A 17472-nucleotide genomic window follows, 5' to 3' on the forward strand; every position below is an offset into this window, starting at 1 on the left:
AGGACGGGGATATAGGTCATTCTGTACCAGACTCGGTTTGCCAACGCTGGTCTGTTGGCAGCCACTGGATGCAGGCCAAGTCTCCATCAGTCATACTAGAACACTAATAATATCAGTCACCCAGCCAAGCAAGCTTTTCCCTCTCTCCCTCTCTCTCCCTCTCTGTTGTCTCCCTTCAAATATTTCCTCGTTCTTTTCCTCCCCGGTCGCTCTCCACTGCTTTTTGTTCAAAGGAGAAAAGGGCAAAAATCCAGAGGCCAAAAATGACATTAAACCCCCTAAAAGGCTCCACAGAGATTATTGTTTGAAAATGCCAGCTCTCCTGGAACCCCCCCACCTTTTTACTCTCCTGGTGCCTGAGATCTCTTTCTCTCTCTCTCTCTCTCTCTCTCTCTCTCTCTCTCTCTCTCTCTCTCCCCCCCTTTCCCTCCCTCTCGTTTTCTTTCAGCTGAGAGGTGCTGACAGACCAGACACAATAATCCAGCTCTATTGTGGAACCGCCACTGTGGCAGCAGTGCTGTGCAAAGGTTTCCCACGTATGGTGCAAGGGCAAAGCACGGTGTCACGTTGTGGCAGTGGCACAGGAAAAAAAAAAAAAAAACCACTGCCACAAGCAAAGGGGCTGGTCACAGTTACTACGGGGCGCCACGCTGTGCCACTTGACAACTCTGGTTCAAACTCTTGCCACCTTTTCCATTAGTCAGCTCTCCAGCTGAAGCAGAGACGCAGAGGAGCAGAAAGCCTCGCTGTCAAAGGGCTCCTGTACTTGCAATTTTATCTGTACAAAGCACAGTGGAGGCTTCTGCTTTGTTCAATCTGCTGCTATTTGGAGAACCAAACTATGTTTATGCATGTAAAATGGTAGAGTATTAAGACAGTAATGCGACAACTGTTACTCTTTGGTCAATTAAACAACTTATTTAGACGGCTCCATCATGTCCTTTAGCAGAAGTAGAGAACAAATGCCTCTCTTCATACTCTCTTTCCTACCCTGCCTTCATCTTTTTTTTTTTTCACCCACTATAAAAAGCTTTCCTCGGGTTACTGTTAAAAATCCCGTGGAATAACAGAATGTGCCCTCTCCGCTCTAAGTGCTGCATGGCTGCATATTTCCCTATCAGCCCGCCCCCTTCTCCAATCTGACGGAACATCCAGGCCAGCGGGACTTTTTGAAAAAAAAAAAAAAAAAAAAAAAGATGACTAGGAATGAGGAACAGACGAAAATGTATGCGTCAGGTTTCATCCACAGAGGAGGGCCCGTGTCATCCTGAGGGATTCATCCCTGCGTCTTTCCCAGCGATTTGTCTCTGGATATGAAACGTACAAAAAACAAACACCAGCAGGCCACTAACTTAACCCTACTGTGGCCCTTGTTCTAGCCAAGAGGGTTATTTATTTTTCACAGAACAATGAGTGCTCCTCAGCATCTGACACAACCACTTAATTATTGTGATATCTACCAAGCAACTATCTCTCTCTCTCCCTCCCTCAGCCGATGTACTCCACTAACAATGGCCCAGATAAGACACTACAGGTCGCGGCAGAGGTTAGACAATACGTCTCTCTGAAGTGAAGGGGCAGCTTGATATCCGGATACCTCCCTTTTAACACACAGTGGCCCTATTCATAACAAACAGGATCCAGTTGATTCAGTCTCTTCTCATTCACCTCTCTTAACCTACACGTGTTGGGAGCTGCTCGGCTACAGGGCATCTCTCAGTTCACACAATGCTAATATCACAAATAGGGTTACAGGGAACAAGTGGCCTGTAACCTGAGCCTGTCTGCCTCCTTCAGTCTAACATGTTGTCCTATCCATCACTATCCAGCACTCTTCCTTCCCACCTCTGCTTCACTGTTGGCAGTCTATTTCATCCCGGTCCCAGGTGGGCCTTTAAGAGTCAAATGTCAGAGGCCGGGCTCCAGCCAGACACTTAATGAGTATGAAATGATTCAGAGGGGCTGTGGGAAAGAGAAGATAGCGGCATCCAGACAGGCCAAGCACCAAGTCATCGAGTGGGACCTGACTGAGCCAGGCTGAGTGGGGCTAGGCCAGATCAAAGAGGAGAAGATACACAATATGGATTTCTAAAGTTACTTTAGAAAGAAGCTTCCATAAATCACAAAACAAAAAACTGAAAGGGCTTGTCTCCCTCCAAAACTTGTCCTGTTTGCACCCTGGGGACACTGTTAAAAGACACCAGCACCAGGTATTATGAAATCCAAGCAAATGAGGAATAATTATTAACCACAATGAGATCATGTGAAAACAGTGAGACGTCTTATTAAAAGCACAGCTGTAGCTGAAGCGACTTTTGTTTCAGTAAATAAGGTAAGTTAAGGTGATTCAGAGCTCCCGCCTCTTCTTTCTTGCATAAAACACAAACACTAGCTGGGGCAGAGCATTCTCCTGCTCCTTAGTTAACAACGCTGACTGAGACGGCAGCAACACGGTGCTATTTTTTGCCCAGACAGCAGGAGAACTGCCAGCCTCTTGTATTTTTAGCATACTAACCTCTACCCTATTTTCTCGGTTGTCCCGCTCTCTAAATAGGCGGGCATTCCATTGTGGTGTATGTGTGTGTGTGTGTGTGCGCGCGCGTGAGCTGCTTGAGGTGTGCACAGTTGTCATCCATGTGATGTTAACACAGTTCCCCAGAGGGAGACTGGGGATGAGTGTGTTGGTGGAAGCAGCAGCTCTGTGCTTTTGCCTTGAGCTAGTGGCCTGAGAGAGAGAGTGTGGCTGACTGCACAGGAGAGGCAGAGGCAGGCCGCGGTCCTCTGCAACTGATGAAACAACGCAACATTCCATGTAATCACTCTATATATAGAGGATGCTGGCGAAAGGGGGGTGGGGGGTGGCGGTGTGTTGGAGGGCAGGAAATCTTGTAAAATATGAGGAAAAATTAGGGCAGGCCAGCATTAAAGATTAATCGTGACGCTGACTGCCCGGCTCAGGCTTGCCATGCGGAGAATGCCACCATGGAGATGGGAAACAGAGAGGGAGATAGAGATAAAGTGGGAGAGAGAAAGGAGACACTTTGGGAATGAAAATGGCTCGCAGATGAATTCTGGGGTGATGAATGTCCCTGGTTCAATACCCAGATGAATTTATGTGTGTTCCATTATGAGAGGGAGGGGATGAAACATGGAGATAGAACAGAGAGATGGGAAGAGGGGGGAGAGAGGGAGAAAGAGAGAGGGAGACTGAGCCCTCTCTCAATGTGCTGGTGAGCTAGCCATGCAGAGCCCATTGCGAACAAGCCATCTGTAGAGATAAGTAAAGAAGTGATTACAACAGGCCCAGCTCAATTTCTGACAGTTGATGCTTGACTGCCCCCGTAGAGCCGAATTGATTTAAATGAAGAAGCTATGAATATTTTAGAGAGTAGAACCCCCCCCTCCCTTAACCTGAACTGTTTCGATCTCCATCCTACTCCTGTGTGTGTGTGTATATACACATACACACATGTATATATGTAACAGGACGGACACAGGAGAATGTAATTATTGATAGTGAGATTACAGCCCTATTGTGACAATGTCTGCAATCAGCTGCCTTCTTTAAGCCCTGATGAATCAATGACACTGCCTGGATCTTTTCTGTCTGCCCCGCTTTGTTCATCAAAGTGGGCTTTGCAGTGTACACCAACCCTTGTTTGGGGATTTAGCGTCAAACCAAACTGGTGTACAGTACTCTCCGACTGATGCCTCTGGCTAATTCTCTCTACAAACAAGCTGGGGCCCCATCGGTGGGTCTGAGCGTGTGTTCATGTGTGCACACAAAAAAACACTAAACAAAAAAAAAAACTGCCCAGACAAAAATATGCTGAATTTCTGACATACTCAATATGGAATGCCACGGCAATATGCCAACCCTAGGAGAAAATAAAAGTTGCCAGTCAGCTATAGTATTGTTTGTGTGTGTGTGTGTGTCCAAAAGGTAGCTGATCTGCCAGTGTTCAAGGTGATGGACCACACCCACGTACTATAAAGGAACTGAGTGATACAAGGGTCCCTATCAGACAAAACCATGTCTCTCTGTTGCTCCTGGTAACCTTGTGGCACATTGAACCATCCAATTCCGAGGGCATCTCTATTTAGTAAACGATGAATCACATTAAAAAAGGCAGCAACCGCTCTCACAGTTGGTGGCAAGGTGCCGTTTTGGGAGCGAGTGATGGCAGGTTGTGAAATGCTGCCCTGCGGCCTTTCCCAGGAGAGCGGTGGTGGCAGCGCTGAACTCCCTTCACCCCTTCGCCATTACAAACATACCTTGATGACAAAATGTGTTATGGATGTTCACCTGAAGGTGAAAGCAGACGTGTTATTGTGGACACCCTGATCCCTCTCCCTCTCTCTCTCACACACACACACACACACAGACTTGATGTGGCGTTCCAGGCATTCAGGCCACTAAATCACTGTCGCCAATGGCTGAAAGGGGGTAGGCAAACGTGGTGGACGCAGCCTGCCTGACGCTTCCCTCCACTTGAAGAACAAGGCACCTTGCCTCGGTTCTTTCTATCCATCCTGCCAGTTCCATCAAGTTGGGATCAACAAAACCCCGAGAGGAAATGTCCATTCACTCATCAGTCCGTATACAAGAGCACTGCGGTGCACACATGTTAAACAGCATGCAGAAAACTTTCTAAAGCTCAGGGACTTGGTGTAGACATAAAGGACAAACACTGCAGTGTATTGTAAGCAGCTTTGCCCCCCCCAAAAAAAAAATCCTGAGTGGATTGATCAATTGATAAATAAATACTTTATGCTCTGCCTTAATAGGTGACCCTTTTGTTTATGTCAGAAAACCCACAGTACTCCAGCCAGTTCTGTTAGGGGACAGGACGGGCCTCTCTCTGTTTATTCTCTGTTGTTCGTGTTTTTCCCAATTCTCAGCCGCACACTTGCCAAATAAAATCTGCATATATAAATAAAGAGGGGGAGGAAGTGATATCCTCAGTTCTTTCGCAAGGCCGACATCATTCTGCTGGCCTGCACGCAGTCCAAACGCATCACCCACAGTTTTCCATGTTGCTGCCTAACAGCACAAACAATTAGGGACGCTCTTGCTGTGCTGTCTGCTGCTGCAGTCTCTCAAAAAGCCAAAAGAGAAACCACATGGGTTTGCGCTTCACCAGCAAACTTTCTTGTTTTTTTTTCTCTCTTTTCAAAAAAAATAAATAAATAAAATCAACTCATTGCCTAAAATTGCTCCTGCTCTTACAGTCTGTTGCACCGGAAAACAATAAAATACCATCTGTTTTTTCTTGGCCCTTGTCTCGCTGCTAGGTAAAACAACTTCTGCACTTAAATACCACGAGTCAATTTAAGCTGCCAGTCACTCGCCCCTCAGCCACACAGCGTTCGTGTCCAGTGGCCCACTTGGCAGGCCCTGCCTTCTTAAGACAAACTAGCTAAAGCTCGCCTTTCTCTCTGCCTCGTCTACTCTCTATGGAAATCCCTGGTGACCGCTTTCTTTCGTACTGTGGACAGCCTGGGAAAAAAAACAAAAGAGCAAGAAGCCTGTGGGCTAGCGAGCATTTGAGCCCACCGTGCAATCTCTCTTTCCTCCATACCCCCATTTTTTTAGTGTGTGACAGTCATGTGAACAAGGCCATGCACATTCTTTCATGCATGAGCCCATAATTGCTGTAAGGATTCTGACAGGCGCTCAGCGAAAAAATCAAGTGCATTTAATCTGCAGGGCCAGGGCCTTTTCACCATAAAGATTCAGCATTCTTACTCCGAATATAACCAGATTAGAGGCAGCTTGCTGACACTGCCTGTGACTGTGCAAATCTGCACTGAAAACAGCCAAAACAATTAAAGCAGCAGCATCTTTGAGGAACTTATAACATCAGGAATGAAGCGTCCATATGATCTGGACGCGCGCCCAGCCACTTAATGGGTCCAGGAGGCTGTTTTAGGCCAGATTCACTTCAGCAAAGATGTCATTGAGTGCACTCTTAGAGCCAGAAGAGCTCGTCTGTAAAGCCTATAATGAATAGTTATATCCAGTGTGGAGAGGTTGAAAAAACAGAGGACCAAAAAGGAAAAGCACTGAGGGGGTAAAAAAAATGTTTAACTCCGCCAGCAATCTGTTTCTAAACCCACGTGCAGAGGATAACATACCATGAGACTACTGTCTGTGAAGCTGGTATTCTTTTAAAAAAAAAAGAAAGAAAAAAAAAGGTCAGAAACAGATAAAGCCGGCAGATGTTTTTGGGATTGCCTTGTGCTTTTGAGCCTGGTTGGTTTGGATTCCAACTGAAGAACAGGAGGCTAAAAAAAAAAAGAAGAAGAAGAAATTTTGCTCTGTTTTGAATGTTGTGTTTTCTGCCCCTATGATCCAATAAGCCTCCAAGCCACGTGATGACACTAACGGATGCTGTGCCTCTCTACTCTACAACCCCCCCCACACCCCTCCCCCCACCACCTCCACCACCACTCCCTGGTTGTGCACTAAATTTTTTATTACATTCAAGCAGTAAGGCAAAGAGCAGATATGCCACCGCCGTCCACACTCCACCTCCCACCCCCCCTTGCAACTCCTCCGTTGAGCAAAACAATGTGGAGTCGCGTAAGGGATCAGAGGTCTTTTCCTGGGCCTCCCCCAACTCCACCGCTCACCCCCTCCACCCCCCTCCACACCCGCCCCAGTCTCCCTCAGACAAGCTCACATGGTTTGAATCAATGCTGCCACAAGAGCTGTTTGGTGGGCCAGTTTGATAAATACTATCAAGCTCGCTGGATATCTGCTTTGAAAAATGTATGTGACCTGTCCTTTTGTAGCCAGGAGGATTTTCTAATCTCATCTGACTTGGAAAAACATTTAGTCAAAAAGAGAGAGAGAGAAAGAGAGCGAGGGAGAAAGATTACATCGCAAACAAAACCATTTTGAGAGCTTTTGTTGTTGCTGCCAAACATCAGAAATTCCTGTTTAAATTTCCCTTTGTCGTGTGTTTCTATAGTCTTGAGACGAGGAGGAAATTGGCCCTTAAGAGCCTGTGGAGATTCCTGCCTTTTACGCTCCTTCAGCTGTGAAAGACAACAGAGCTATCTCTTCTATAAAGGCCTGCTTGAGCTTTGTGCAGTGCAGCTCCTTTGAGGTAAAAGAATGGGAAGGGCCTCTGTGATACTTTGTTGTTGCAATAAAAACTCTCTCTTATTGCAGCCGATACAGTATCGGTGGACTGAAATCTCACATGGCTGGCAGAGGTGGGAAACCATACACCAAACAAACACATGCACAGACTAAATCACTTATCCAATCCGAGTTTTACTAAGATTTTAAAACCACCATCAGACACTGACATGCTATTTTTAGACATGACAGAAAGCCTGTCATCCCCACTCCTTGGCACATGAGCCAATGAATATTATTTTCTGGTAACGTTTATTAGAATTTAAATTTATTCTGATATTTTAATATGAATGACACAACAAAACAAAACAAAGTGAAGATATTAAGATGAATATATGACTTAAAAATCAAACTGTAAATCTAATTCTCAGAGTACAACCTGTTCTAATTGTTTCCCCTGCTTTACTAAATATAAAATCACTGATTAAAAATACATTTCATTAGCGCAAGACACTGGTTGGAACATTTAACAGGTAGCACTGTCCGGTTAAGGCCGTGCTGCTCAGGAACTGTGTGGCCTGTGGGTGCAGCTGTCCAGACTGCCAGAGGGACCGAGGGGATAACACTGGCAGGAAAGTTTGATCTGATTAACGTTGGCATGGCTTGCAAAACCTTGTTTGTATTTAGTGCATATTTTAGTAACGTGGCCTGGATCAGAGCGCCGCAGTCTCACTGAGCTTTGTTAGAAAAAAAAAAAAAAATACCCAACCTGGGCGCATACTGAGGCAGAAAAGAGGGAACCGAAAGTGGGTCAAGTATATATTATGCAGCCATGAAGCTCAGTGATGGTGATGACATGCAACGCTGTTTGCCACATATTATGGGCTTTAAATTATTGAAATAAAACAGGCTGGTGACATAGAAATCAAGGCCTTATAATAAAGATTTTAGTCGCATGATGAAAAAAAAAAAAGAAAACACACTATTGATATAGGCTATGAATACACACACACACAAGCAAGCACGAACATAGAGGCTTTAACTTTAACACCAATTAGTGAAATGAAGTTGGGGAGGCAGGAAAAGACACCTACAATGATTGGAGCCGTTCCAGTGCTGGTTCCTGATGGACGTGCTGTAAGGATGGGGCGCTCCGGGCACCAGTCCTTTCTCTGGGATCAAGCATCCTCTGCTCTGGTTGTAGTAATCCATCATTAAAAACGGGTTCGGGCTGGGATTCAGTCCCACAACGTCCACACTCTCATACATCATACGAAGCAGGACGATGGCAGGGGATTATTATAAAAAAAAAAAAAAATGAAATGAACTATTATCGCGGACGCAGGAACACACGAGCCTTGGTGGGTTTCAGCTCGCCACCAGCAGAGGTAGAAACCGAGGGAGGGGGGACCAAAACGGGGTGGGAGAAAACTGCATTAAAAAAGGGGGAAAAGTGATAAATCCAAACCCAGCGGGGACAGCTGAACATTTGGCATCTTCTTCTAGCGCTGTATTGATCAAAGACCAAATCGAGGAGTGAACCAGTGTCTGCAAAAAAAAAAAAACCTAATCGGCTGCGCTCAATTTAAAAACATAATTCAGAAGAACAGTATGCATAGTGTCCAACAGAGGAAGCCGACACACAAAATAAAAACATCTATAACAACAATAATAATAATAAACCGAAAACGACCCGAATAACTTCAGCAGAATGTATCGGTCCTGTCGGCCTTGCTCAAACACAGAGCAACATTTGAGGCTGTATCCACGCCACAAAGAGAAAACAACCCGAATAAAATCCCCGAAAAGAGAACACAAATCTCCAAAGTCCGTGTCGACAGCACAGGAATAAAATGTTTAAAAATCGACGGGAAGAAGGCGCAAATATCAAGAGAGGAAATTCCGTCTAGTTGCAGTTCGTCCTTCGGGTTTACGGTCGGTTGTCCCGTTTGCGCCCGCCGTGGGTGGACTCCTGTCAGCAGCGTAAATGAACCGGTCTCCCTCCGTGCGCTCACAACAACCGGCGGCTTTCCCTCGGTCTGAGCCCTGCTCCCTGATCCGATATCCAGGTTCGCACGAAACACGCAGCAGCACCGCCTTGTTTGTATTTGGAGAGAGGAGCCTAAATCATTCCCACACCAAACCGCGCGGCTATCATGTTCTGCAGAAATGTGACAAGGCACAGCAGCTGAGGGCTTTGGCTCCACCTCCACTGGGCTCTTTTTTTTTTTTTTTCAGCCTTCCCTCGATCTCCTTTCATGCGTTGCTCCTCCTACGTTTAACCCCTTCAGGGACGTCACCATGGATCTCCCTCTCTCTCTAAACACGGGCCATTGCATGGGATGGGACTGCGAAGAGAGAGGGAGAGAAGGGGAGGGGGAGCCCGCCGCCCTCTCTCAAATTTAGGTGCGGGGGCTTTAAATAGGCATGTATTTGAGGACAGGATGGAGTTATATAAGCTCAGTAATGACTCTTTGATATCTTTACACAGAGTTCATGGACATAATGAGTGCTGCACCACACTGTATCTCTCTCTCTCGCTCGCTCCTTTTTTTCCTGGAAGTTTCCGTCTATGTTCTCACTCTTTATTTGGGCTCCTCCTTCCAACTAATTTGACCCTTTCCCCCATGCTCTCATCAGTCCCTACCCCTCGATTTTTTTTTCTCCCCCAGCCGCTGTCTCCCTAATTTGCCTAATGCTATGCAGCTGAACTTTTCCTGAACCCAGGGAAGTAGGCAGCCTCACCTCCTGGTGACCCACTGGCTGACTCGGATTCGCCTCTCTGGTTCACTCTCATCCCACATTATTCAAGGTTTCCCACCTTGTACACTCAGTGTAACACCATTACACTTCTTCGAGTGCTGCCCACAGAGGCTCCTCACTTCACCCAGCATACATAAAGTAAGAAAAGCAAAGTCACCCAGTCACGGTAACTGATGCTTAACTTTTCTCACAGCGTCGCTACAGCTGGAATAAAGTCCAGGAAGTTGTTTGGCTTCAGAGTTGCATCACCTCCCCGATAAAAGGTTACTCCACCTTCACTCTGCAGCATTCCATGCAGCATTGCTGCAACTTGTTATGGGAACATGCAACTGTGTCACCCACAAGGCCCTGGGTCTGTGCCAGAGCTGTCACAACACAGCCATATAGGTATCAGTGTTTCCTTTTCAGAGTCATGTGATGCAAATATCAGTGCTGAGAGAACATGGTGGCATTTAGACTCAGAGTCCCAAAAACACATCCACATCAGCAGTCTCATGTTATAATTGTGACAGAGAGGTGTCATTTTGTTGGAAGACATATCACATTATATGAATATTTTTTTTTATAACAGACAAGGTCAAGAGGAGGAGAGGGTGCAGCGTCTGAGCCGACAACTTGTTTATGGCAGCAAAATGACCTGTCCCGTCCACTCACATATAGGACATGCAATCTTAAGCCTTTTTCTACTGTTGTGGTATCTCAGTGTGGTATCTAGCCTTTTCAAATATGTGGATTTGGCTGAAAACCCGTGTGACTTGTGTTGTAATCTACACCACTGCCTGAACAATACCTCTCCTCCCCCGCTCTCCCTATACCTGAGCCACAGGCCACAGCTGGGTCTGACCAACACAGTTTTTGAGAGGGATTATCTTCATGAAGCCTGGCGGGGGGTGGGGGGGTTGGTCTGCTCCGCCCCCACTGACTGTGACATTTATTTAATGCAGACCCCCGTGTGTTTACCCTGCCTGATAAGAGCCCAGTGTGCAGGCCTGGGCCGGGGCGACCCCTTGCCTGCACTGATAGCACAGCCACACATTCCTTGACAGGATTAGCCCTATGAGTAATGGCTGTCAGAAAATGCTAATTTTCCAGGCTCTGTTTTCTTCTCCGAGGGGAGAGCATTCATCCTCGGGTAATACCCTGTGATTGCATAAAACAAGCTGAGAGATAACGGATTGTTGATCATTGCTTATTACAGAGGGGGAGGGAAGAATACAAGATTAGACTTGAAAAATGTCCTTTTCCCACAGATTTCTCACATTTACTTTTGAACAAAAAAGTCAATTTTGGATATATCAAGGCTTCTAAGATCAAACAAATATGTTGGAACTGGAATAGGGTGTACTACATTACATCAATGGAAAAATGAGCACTGGTTTAGTACCAGGTGGTGTCCAGTCTGTATATGAGCTGGACTCATCACAAACATGCGCACACATAATATGAAGTGTTAAGGCATACACTCGAGAACTGGTGCTATAAATATGGACATGAGGGAAGTGGGAGTGGTCGGTGATCTCTATTGCACATCCATGAGTGTACTTTCCACAACCACGAGTACGCAGGGGTGTGCGAGGATCCGAGTGACGTCGTCATCAGAGAGTGTATGCAAGGCTCTGCGCAGACGTCTGTGTACCCACCAATTTGTCATTGTGACCACGTGGGCTTGTCTGTATGGACGCTGTGCTACAAGGGCACTAACTCTTAGCAGACTAGAAGATCAACTACCTGTCCGTGATTTCTGCTGCTGTATGTGTGTGCGTCCATAAGGGAGTATAATTGAGGCTTAAGCAGAAAGAGCGTCACAAGAGGTTCAGCCCACATTAACGTACAAGTCCAGGTGGCTGTTGTTGTTCCGGCATCAATAAGCGCCACAGTGCTGAAAGCATGGAAAAGTACTCTGGCCCTAAGCAAAGCCAGAAAGAATGAGATTTTGTCTCGATCCCATAGCTTGTCACCAAGAGGCGAGTCTCGTTTTCGCGGCTTGAGCTTCAAAGTATTGTTGCATAAAGTCCAGGGCAAACTGATGGAGCGGCCTGATTAAAGCACCATTCAAACATGGAGGCCTCGCAGAAATAGATGGTTATGTAAGTGCAAATAATAGAGGGATACCACGAGCAGTAAACATTGCGTCCTTGATTTGGAGAAAAGCTGGAACTTAGAGTCCAGCAGAGGGATGGGGGAGGGAAAGCGGGAGAGTGGGGGAGAGAGGGGAGAAGGATTTTTAGGAGGGAATTCAAAGAGTTTTATGGGCAAGGGCGGAGGGGAGATTGCTGGCTGGACCTTGAGGGTGTCAAACTATTTTTACTGCCCCACTCTCCTTCTTTCTTAGCCCAATCAAGGGTGTTAGGAAGCAGTAAAAGGTGCTTCCCCTGCCATTCCTCCCCCAAGGAGATGAGCTGACAGGTTAGAACAAACAATAGGTCGTTATGTCATTTGGATTATTGGATGTGATAAAAAAGAGGAGGAAGAGCGCCTTCTCTGTAAACGCGCAAACGGGAGTCCACAGTGTCAGAGCAGATCTCTGTTTAGCTAATGAGCAAGAATCTTTGTTGAATGTTAAGCAGATTCTGGAGACGATCCACCAACATCTGCAATCAGCTGTCCCTGGAGTCTTGTGTTCCTGCACTCTGGAGATCTTTTCTTTCTTTTTTTTCTTACCCCCTCCATGCCTATGAACATTTCCTGCACAATGTGTTTGTTATTGGAGTGGACGTTGAAATCAAAACACAATGAAATCAAATTGTCTAAAAGTCACGGAAAAGTCGAGCGAGCTCTGGTTGGCCTGGAGACACTAAACAGGCTAAAAGGCAAAGGAAAAAACAGATCAGACCTGCCGTATCGCTCAGACAACACTTGGCCCGGGTAATAGTTATCTCCTGACAAGATAAGGCCAGACATGTTCAAGTTAGAATGGCCTGGGCCTAATTTTAGAGTTCCTGTCTGCCTTAGCGACTACTGCACAAACACAGGCGCTCAAGCTACGCCCCCCACCCCCCACCCCCAAGCCCTCCTGCACATGTGCCAGCAGATGGCTAATGCCCTGACGATAAAGAAGTTGGAAACCTCGGCAAAGCTTTCTATCTTTCGTAAATCTTCCTAGCGACCTAATAAAGCAGCGCAGCAGGGAAAGACAGAGAAGCGAAATTCAGAGGGGAAGTACTTTAAGGAGTTGAAATGTGTCTTAATTTGAGAGACAGCAAGGGACGATGCCACAGTGATTGCATCTGTCCAGGTCTCTGTCACGCTGTGGGGCAAAACATGCTGTCTGCATGTAAACACCATTATCCCACGACTGTGATGAGCACCATAATCCCCCCCACCCCACTCCAACCACTGGCATGGTCCCAGCAGTAAACTTCCTCATGCCACTCTCTGACCGGGATCACATCTCCCTTGAGTGTATTTCTGTGCATGTATATGAGTGAGTGAGTGTGTGTGTGTGTGTGCCTAGGTGCATGTTTGCTTTTAAGTCTACCTGAAACCCTACCGACCTGTCCATTGCCACTCCGTTCCCCTTACTGTCATTACAGTTTCGGTGTGTGTGTATGTGCGTGTTTGTTTGCACAGCTGGTTTTGTGCAGCCTGTACAGGCAGCACCAGCCAAACCCAACAGCTGTGCTCCCCGACAGCGAGCCAATGTGTAATGAGGGGCCGACCCTTCGATGTGAGAACAAGCTGCAGTTATCGATGAGCACTGCACCACTTCCACCTCCTTTCTGTCAATCTACTGGATACACACACACACACACACAACCTGACCCAAAGTTAAACTGTTCTATAGATCTCTACATTGGTGCTTTGCTATCCTTAGTGTGTGTGTGCGTGTGTCTTTTCTAAAAAGACCCTCTTAGTGGCTAGAGGGATCTTTGTGAAAGCTACCCCCCCTCTAACCCCCCCGTCATTATCCCTTTAATGTCCCTCCGACAGCAGATTCCAGCATTTATGGTACAGGCCTATATCTGCCCATAAAGCCTTTTATTGTTTAGCCCGGCTCTATGGTGGCCGTAACCTGGTTTTCCCATTTTTTATGGGACCTTCACTATATCACTGGGGGGAGGGGGGACAAAACTGCCCACCATCGGTGTTTACCAAAGTATGGCCTAGTCATAAATCCATCATGGCCGGCGGCATTCTGGAAATACCTCAGCAGAGGGAGAGAAAAAAGAGAGAGGAGAGGGAGGAGACATAGCTTATTGTATGGCTTGTAATTGTCCACACTCTACAGCCTTGACTTAGAAAGCCCATCTCCGCAATGATCATTAGGTCTATGTTCTTTTGCACTGAGTCCATCACTCAGCAAATCAAGGGAAAATTGCTATGGATGTTACCCTGGAGGAAGGATATCCCTATATCCGTCATCCCGGACTAAGAATGGCCCCCATTAGCTGTCAGGAACAGGGAGATGTTTAGTACAAACGGATGGACACGCCACTAATTCTATTAAAAAAGACAAGAGGGACAGAGAATGAACATAGAGTATAGTATGATATGGGCTGAGGAAAGAGGTGATCTCCTGCAGGAAAGCAGAGAGAGAGAGAGAGAGAGAGAGAGAGAGAGAGAGAGAGAGAGAGAGAGAAAAACATGGGGCAGAAATGAAGGGGAGAGCAGGAAGAGGATGGAGGAGGCTGGCAGAATGAGGAGCTCAGTCCACATCTCTGCTCTGCCAAAACTCACACACAGAAATTGGCATCACTGATGCAATTACTACACTCTGTTTATCTATGTATGATATCATTAGTTTCTCCATTTCCCGCATCCAGGTTCTTGGCCGCAGCCTCGCCCTTGTGGCCTTAAGTCAGAGTTCACAAAAAAAAAAAAAAAATAAAAAGGAAAAAGAGCCATCTTCCCGTCAAAACAGGCCCGTTTCATCTCCCTCTAACAGAGATCTTAGGCGCTGCTGTCTGGGTGTCGAGGCACTGTGTTTAAAAAGCAGCTCTGGATCACTCACCCCCACCCCCCTCGCTGCTTTCTCTGTCCAGTATCTGAAGTGCTGCAGAGGGCCAATTTCCCGTTTTCCATTCAGAAGTGTGATGCTCGGGGTGGCCTGGAAAGGATATGAGAGGAGGTGGTGGTGGTGATGGTGGTGGTGGTGGGGGCGGGGTGGGGGTTTTGGTGGTTCGCTTTAAGTGGATTGCCCTGTCTTGTTGTGCCCAGCCCAAAGCATTATAACGCCTCTGTAAGTGACCTCCACTTGAGTGGTGCCCCTAACACCGGCGCCGGACAGGGCACGCTGATTGTTGTGCTTAGTACAAAGACGGAATGTGTGCCACGAACCGCGCAGAGGTTGGAGCACTGCAGGCTGAATGTGCAGTCAACACTCATGGAAACGGCTGTGTATGTGTGTGCACGCCTGTGTGTGATACAGCTCTAATCTTGCCCTTGCTCTTTCATAAAACTGACTGCTCTCTCCTGGGCACATGTGCTCTTTGCATCCTGCCTTTTATGTTTCAAGTGCACTTATGTCTGTGCTCATGCACGTTCCCGCCAAGCGATGTCGAAACGTTCAAAAGTGCCGAGCTGGTTCAGATGTTAATGAAACATGTGAAATCCCCTGCTTAGCCTGCTAGTTGGGAGCTGGGGACAACAAAGGGCCCTCGGGAGAGCAACAGACTGCCGCGGCTCAGAGCATGACAAATGCCCCTGCCATCGTCACCACTGTGGCCCCTGTTGCCCTGTCTTTTATACAGGGGTGGGAGGGGAGGCCGGCGGTGGGGGATCTCCCTCATTCTAACCTGGGGAGGGGAGCAGGAGGAGGGTTAATGGAATGGATGACTCTGCCACATTAAAAGAGAAGGGAGTAGAGCGAGGAGGGTGACGGAGGAGGAGTCATCAGCATTTCAAAAGGATGGGGCGCAGGGAATGTAGATGGAGCAGCTACTCCCCTTTCTCTGCAATCTCTCAGCCTCTCCGTAACTGTCCACCACACAACCCCAACCCAGCCCTAGTATATGTGTGTGTGTGTGTGTGTGTGTGTATATATTTATGTGTATGAAAGAGAAGAGTTAATTGGATGAGAGGCAGCGCTTTTTACCCACAAGTCCCAGAGGAGCGTCTGGGTCAGCTTCATCTGAAAGCCGAGGACAATCCTGACGGTGAAAAGTGCCCCTGTCAGGGGCACAGATTTTCCCTGTGCTGTGGTTGTTTCTGCAGTTGAAAGGTTTTCTCAGCTCAGCCACAGGCAGCGGGGAAGAGGCTCGTCCTTTGTCAGGCTCAGACAACAAACCCAGAGAACTGCTGCAAGAACTGATATCAGTGTCAAAACTTTCTGCCCTCAGGCCTCGGCTTGTCCTGCCCTTGATATTTAGTCAGTAATGCAAAAAGCAAACAGTGGAAAATGGGGAAGTACTGAAAACATGACCAGTATCACACGGCTTATCATATGCCAAAATATGAATGTGCATCTCTGTTGTGTAACACTGTTACTCGTGCCCTGTGCAATCTCAAAGACATGACTGACACTGACAAGAAGACAAGTATTGCTGTCAAAAAATTGTTAGAAGTGGAGAGGTTTGGACAGAGGTGCCCTTAATCTCTTTCCATCCATTCGATTTCACAAGGGAAAAGTAAAAGGAAATACTTATCCCTCCTCTATCAACTCAGCTTTATGTGCTAAACCTAAAATCAAAAATACTTTAAATGATCCAACTTTGCAGTCAGGGTCCATAATTCGAGCACTCCATCTGTGACAAAATTTCCAAGAGTTAATAACAAAAAAGGCACAGAGGGGCTTTGGACTGATATAAATAAAGCTCTGCAGTCACTATGGCTACCCAAACCATCTGTGTTGTGAACCCATAGAGAGGGGAGAGTCTCAATAGTAAGTAAATAGGATAATACAAAAAGTGAATGGCTCAGAAGGGCAGATCATTAGCTGGCCACATCCTACCATTCTCTGTATGATACCAGGACGGGGGGGGGGTTGTTTATACATGGTAAAAGAAGCCTGATAATATTTAACCAATGGAGATCTATCATCAATCTGGACTCGCCACCCCCCCACACATCATCAGTCCTCACCCCGCCAGCTCTGGCCTATTGTCATTCAAACCCTGGCTCCCTTTCACTCCTTATTCAATATTTTTGAGCCATTGTTCCACCTTACATGCTCCCCCTGAACTACATTACTTTTCCCACTCGGTGGTGAAAGGAGAAGGGCAACAGCCAGAAAAAAAAAAAAAAAAAAACCATAATATGTTATAGTGTCAGGAGTAACAAAAACGTCAGCCGGCCATGGCAAAAGTCTGGGTGTTGCATGCATTCTCAAGCCCAAACTCACACTGTCACGCTTTCTCCCCTCATACTTGTACACACACTCTTTCTCTCTCCTTCAGTCTCACACACACACACACACACACACACACACACACACACACACACACACACACACACACACACACACACACACACACACACACACACACACACACACACACACAGTGACCCCTGTGGGCTTTCCTGGGCTCTTTGAATGAAAAAGAGAAGTCATTTATCTGACTCATCTCTGCTGCACCTCGCAGCACCTTTTAAAAACACTCTTTATTCCTTGTGCTAAACGCTAAAGCTGCACCTTACTGACAGCATGATGGAGAGATCCATTCTGCCACCCTTTCTTATTC

General features: G+C 46.7%; 1 protein-coding gene across 7 annotated transcripts in view; it reads right to left on the minus strand.

Moving 5' to 3' along the window:
- raraa (retinoic acid receptor, alpha a) overlaps window positions 1–17472 on the minus strand; it is a 139139-nt gene that overhangs the window by 31292 nt on the left and 90375 nt on the right. Inside the window, exon 1 of one of the 7 annotated variants that reach the window (XM_041066511.1) lies at window positions 8185–9234. The exons of the other annotated variants lie outside the window; for them this stretch is intronic. Within the exon in view, the coding sequence (XP_040922445.1) occupies window positions 8185–8362 (178 nt within the window). The 5' untranslated portion in view covers window positions 8363–9234. Of the gene's footprint in view, window positions 1–8184; window positions 9235–17472 lie in introns of those variants that run through there. 7 annotated transcript variants of the gene reach the window in all.

The sequence above is a fragment of the Toxotes jaculatrix genome, chromosome 21 (genome assembly GCF_017976425.1).
Source record: "Toxotes jaculatrix isolate fToxJac2 chromosome 21, fToxJac2.pri, whole genome shotgun sequence".
NCBI classification, from domain to species: Eukaryota; Metazoa; Chordata; class Actinopteri; family Toxotidae; genus Toxotes; species Toxotes jaculatrix.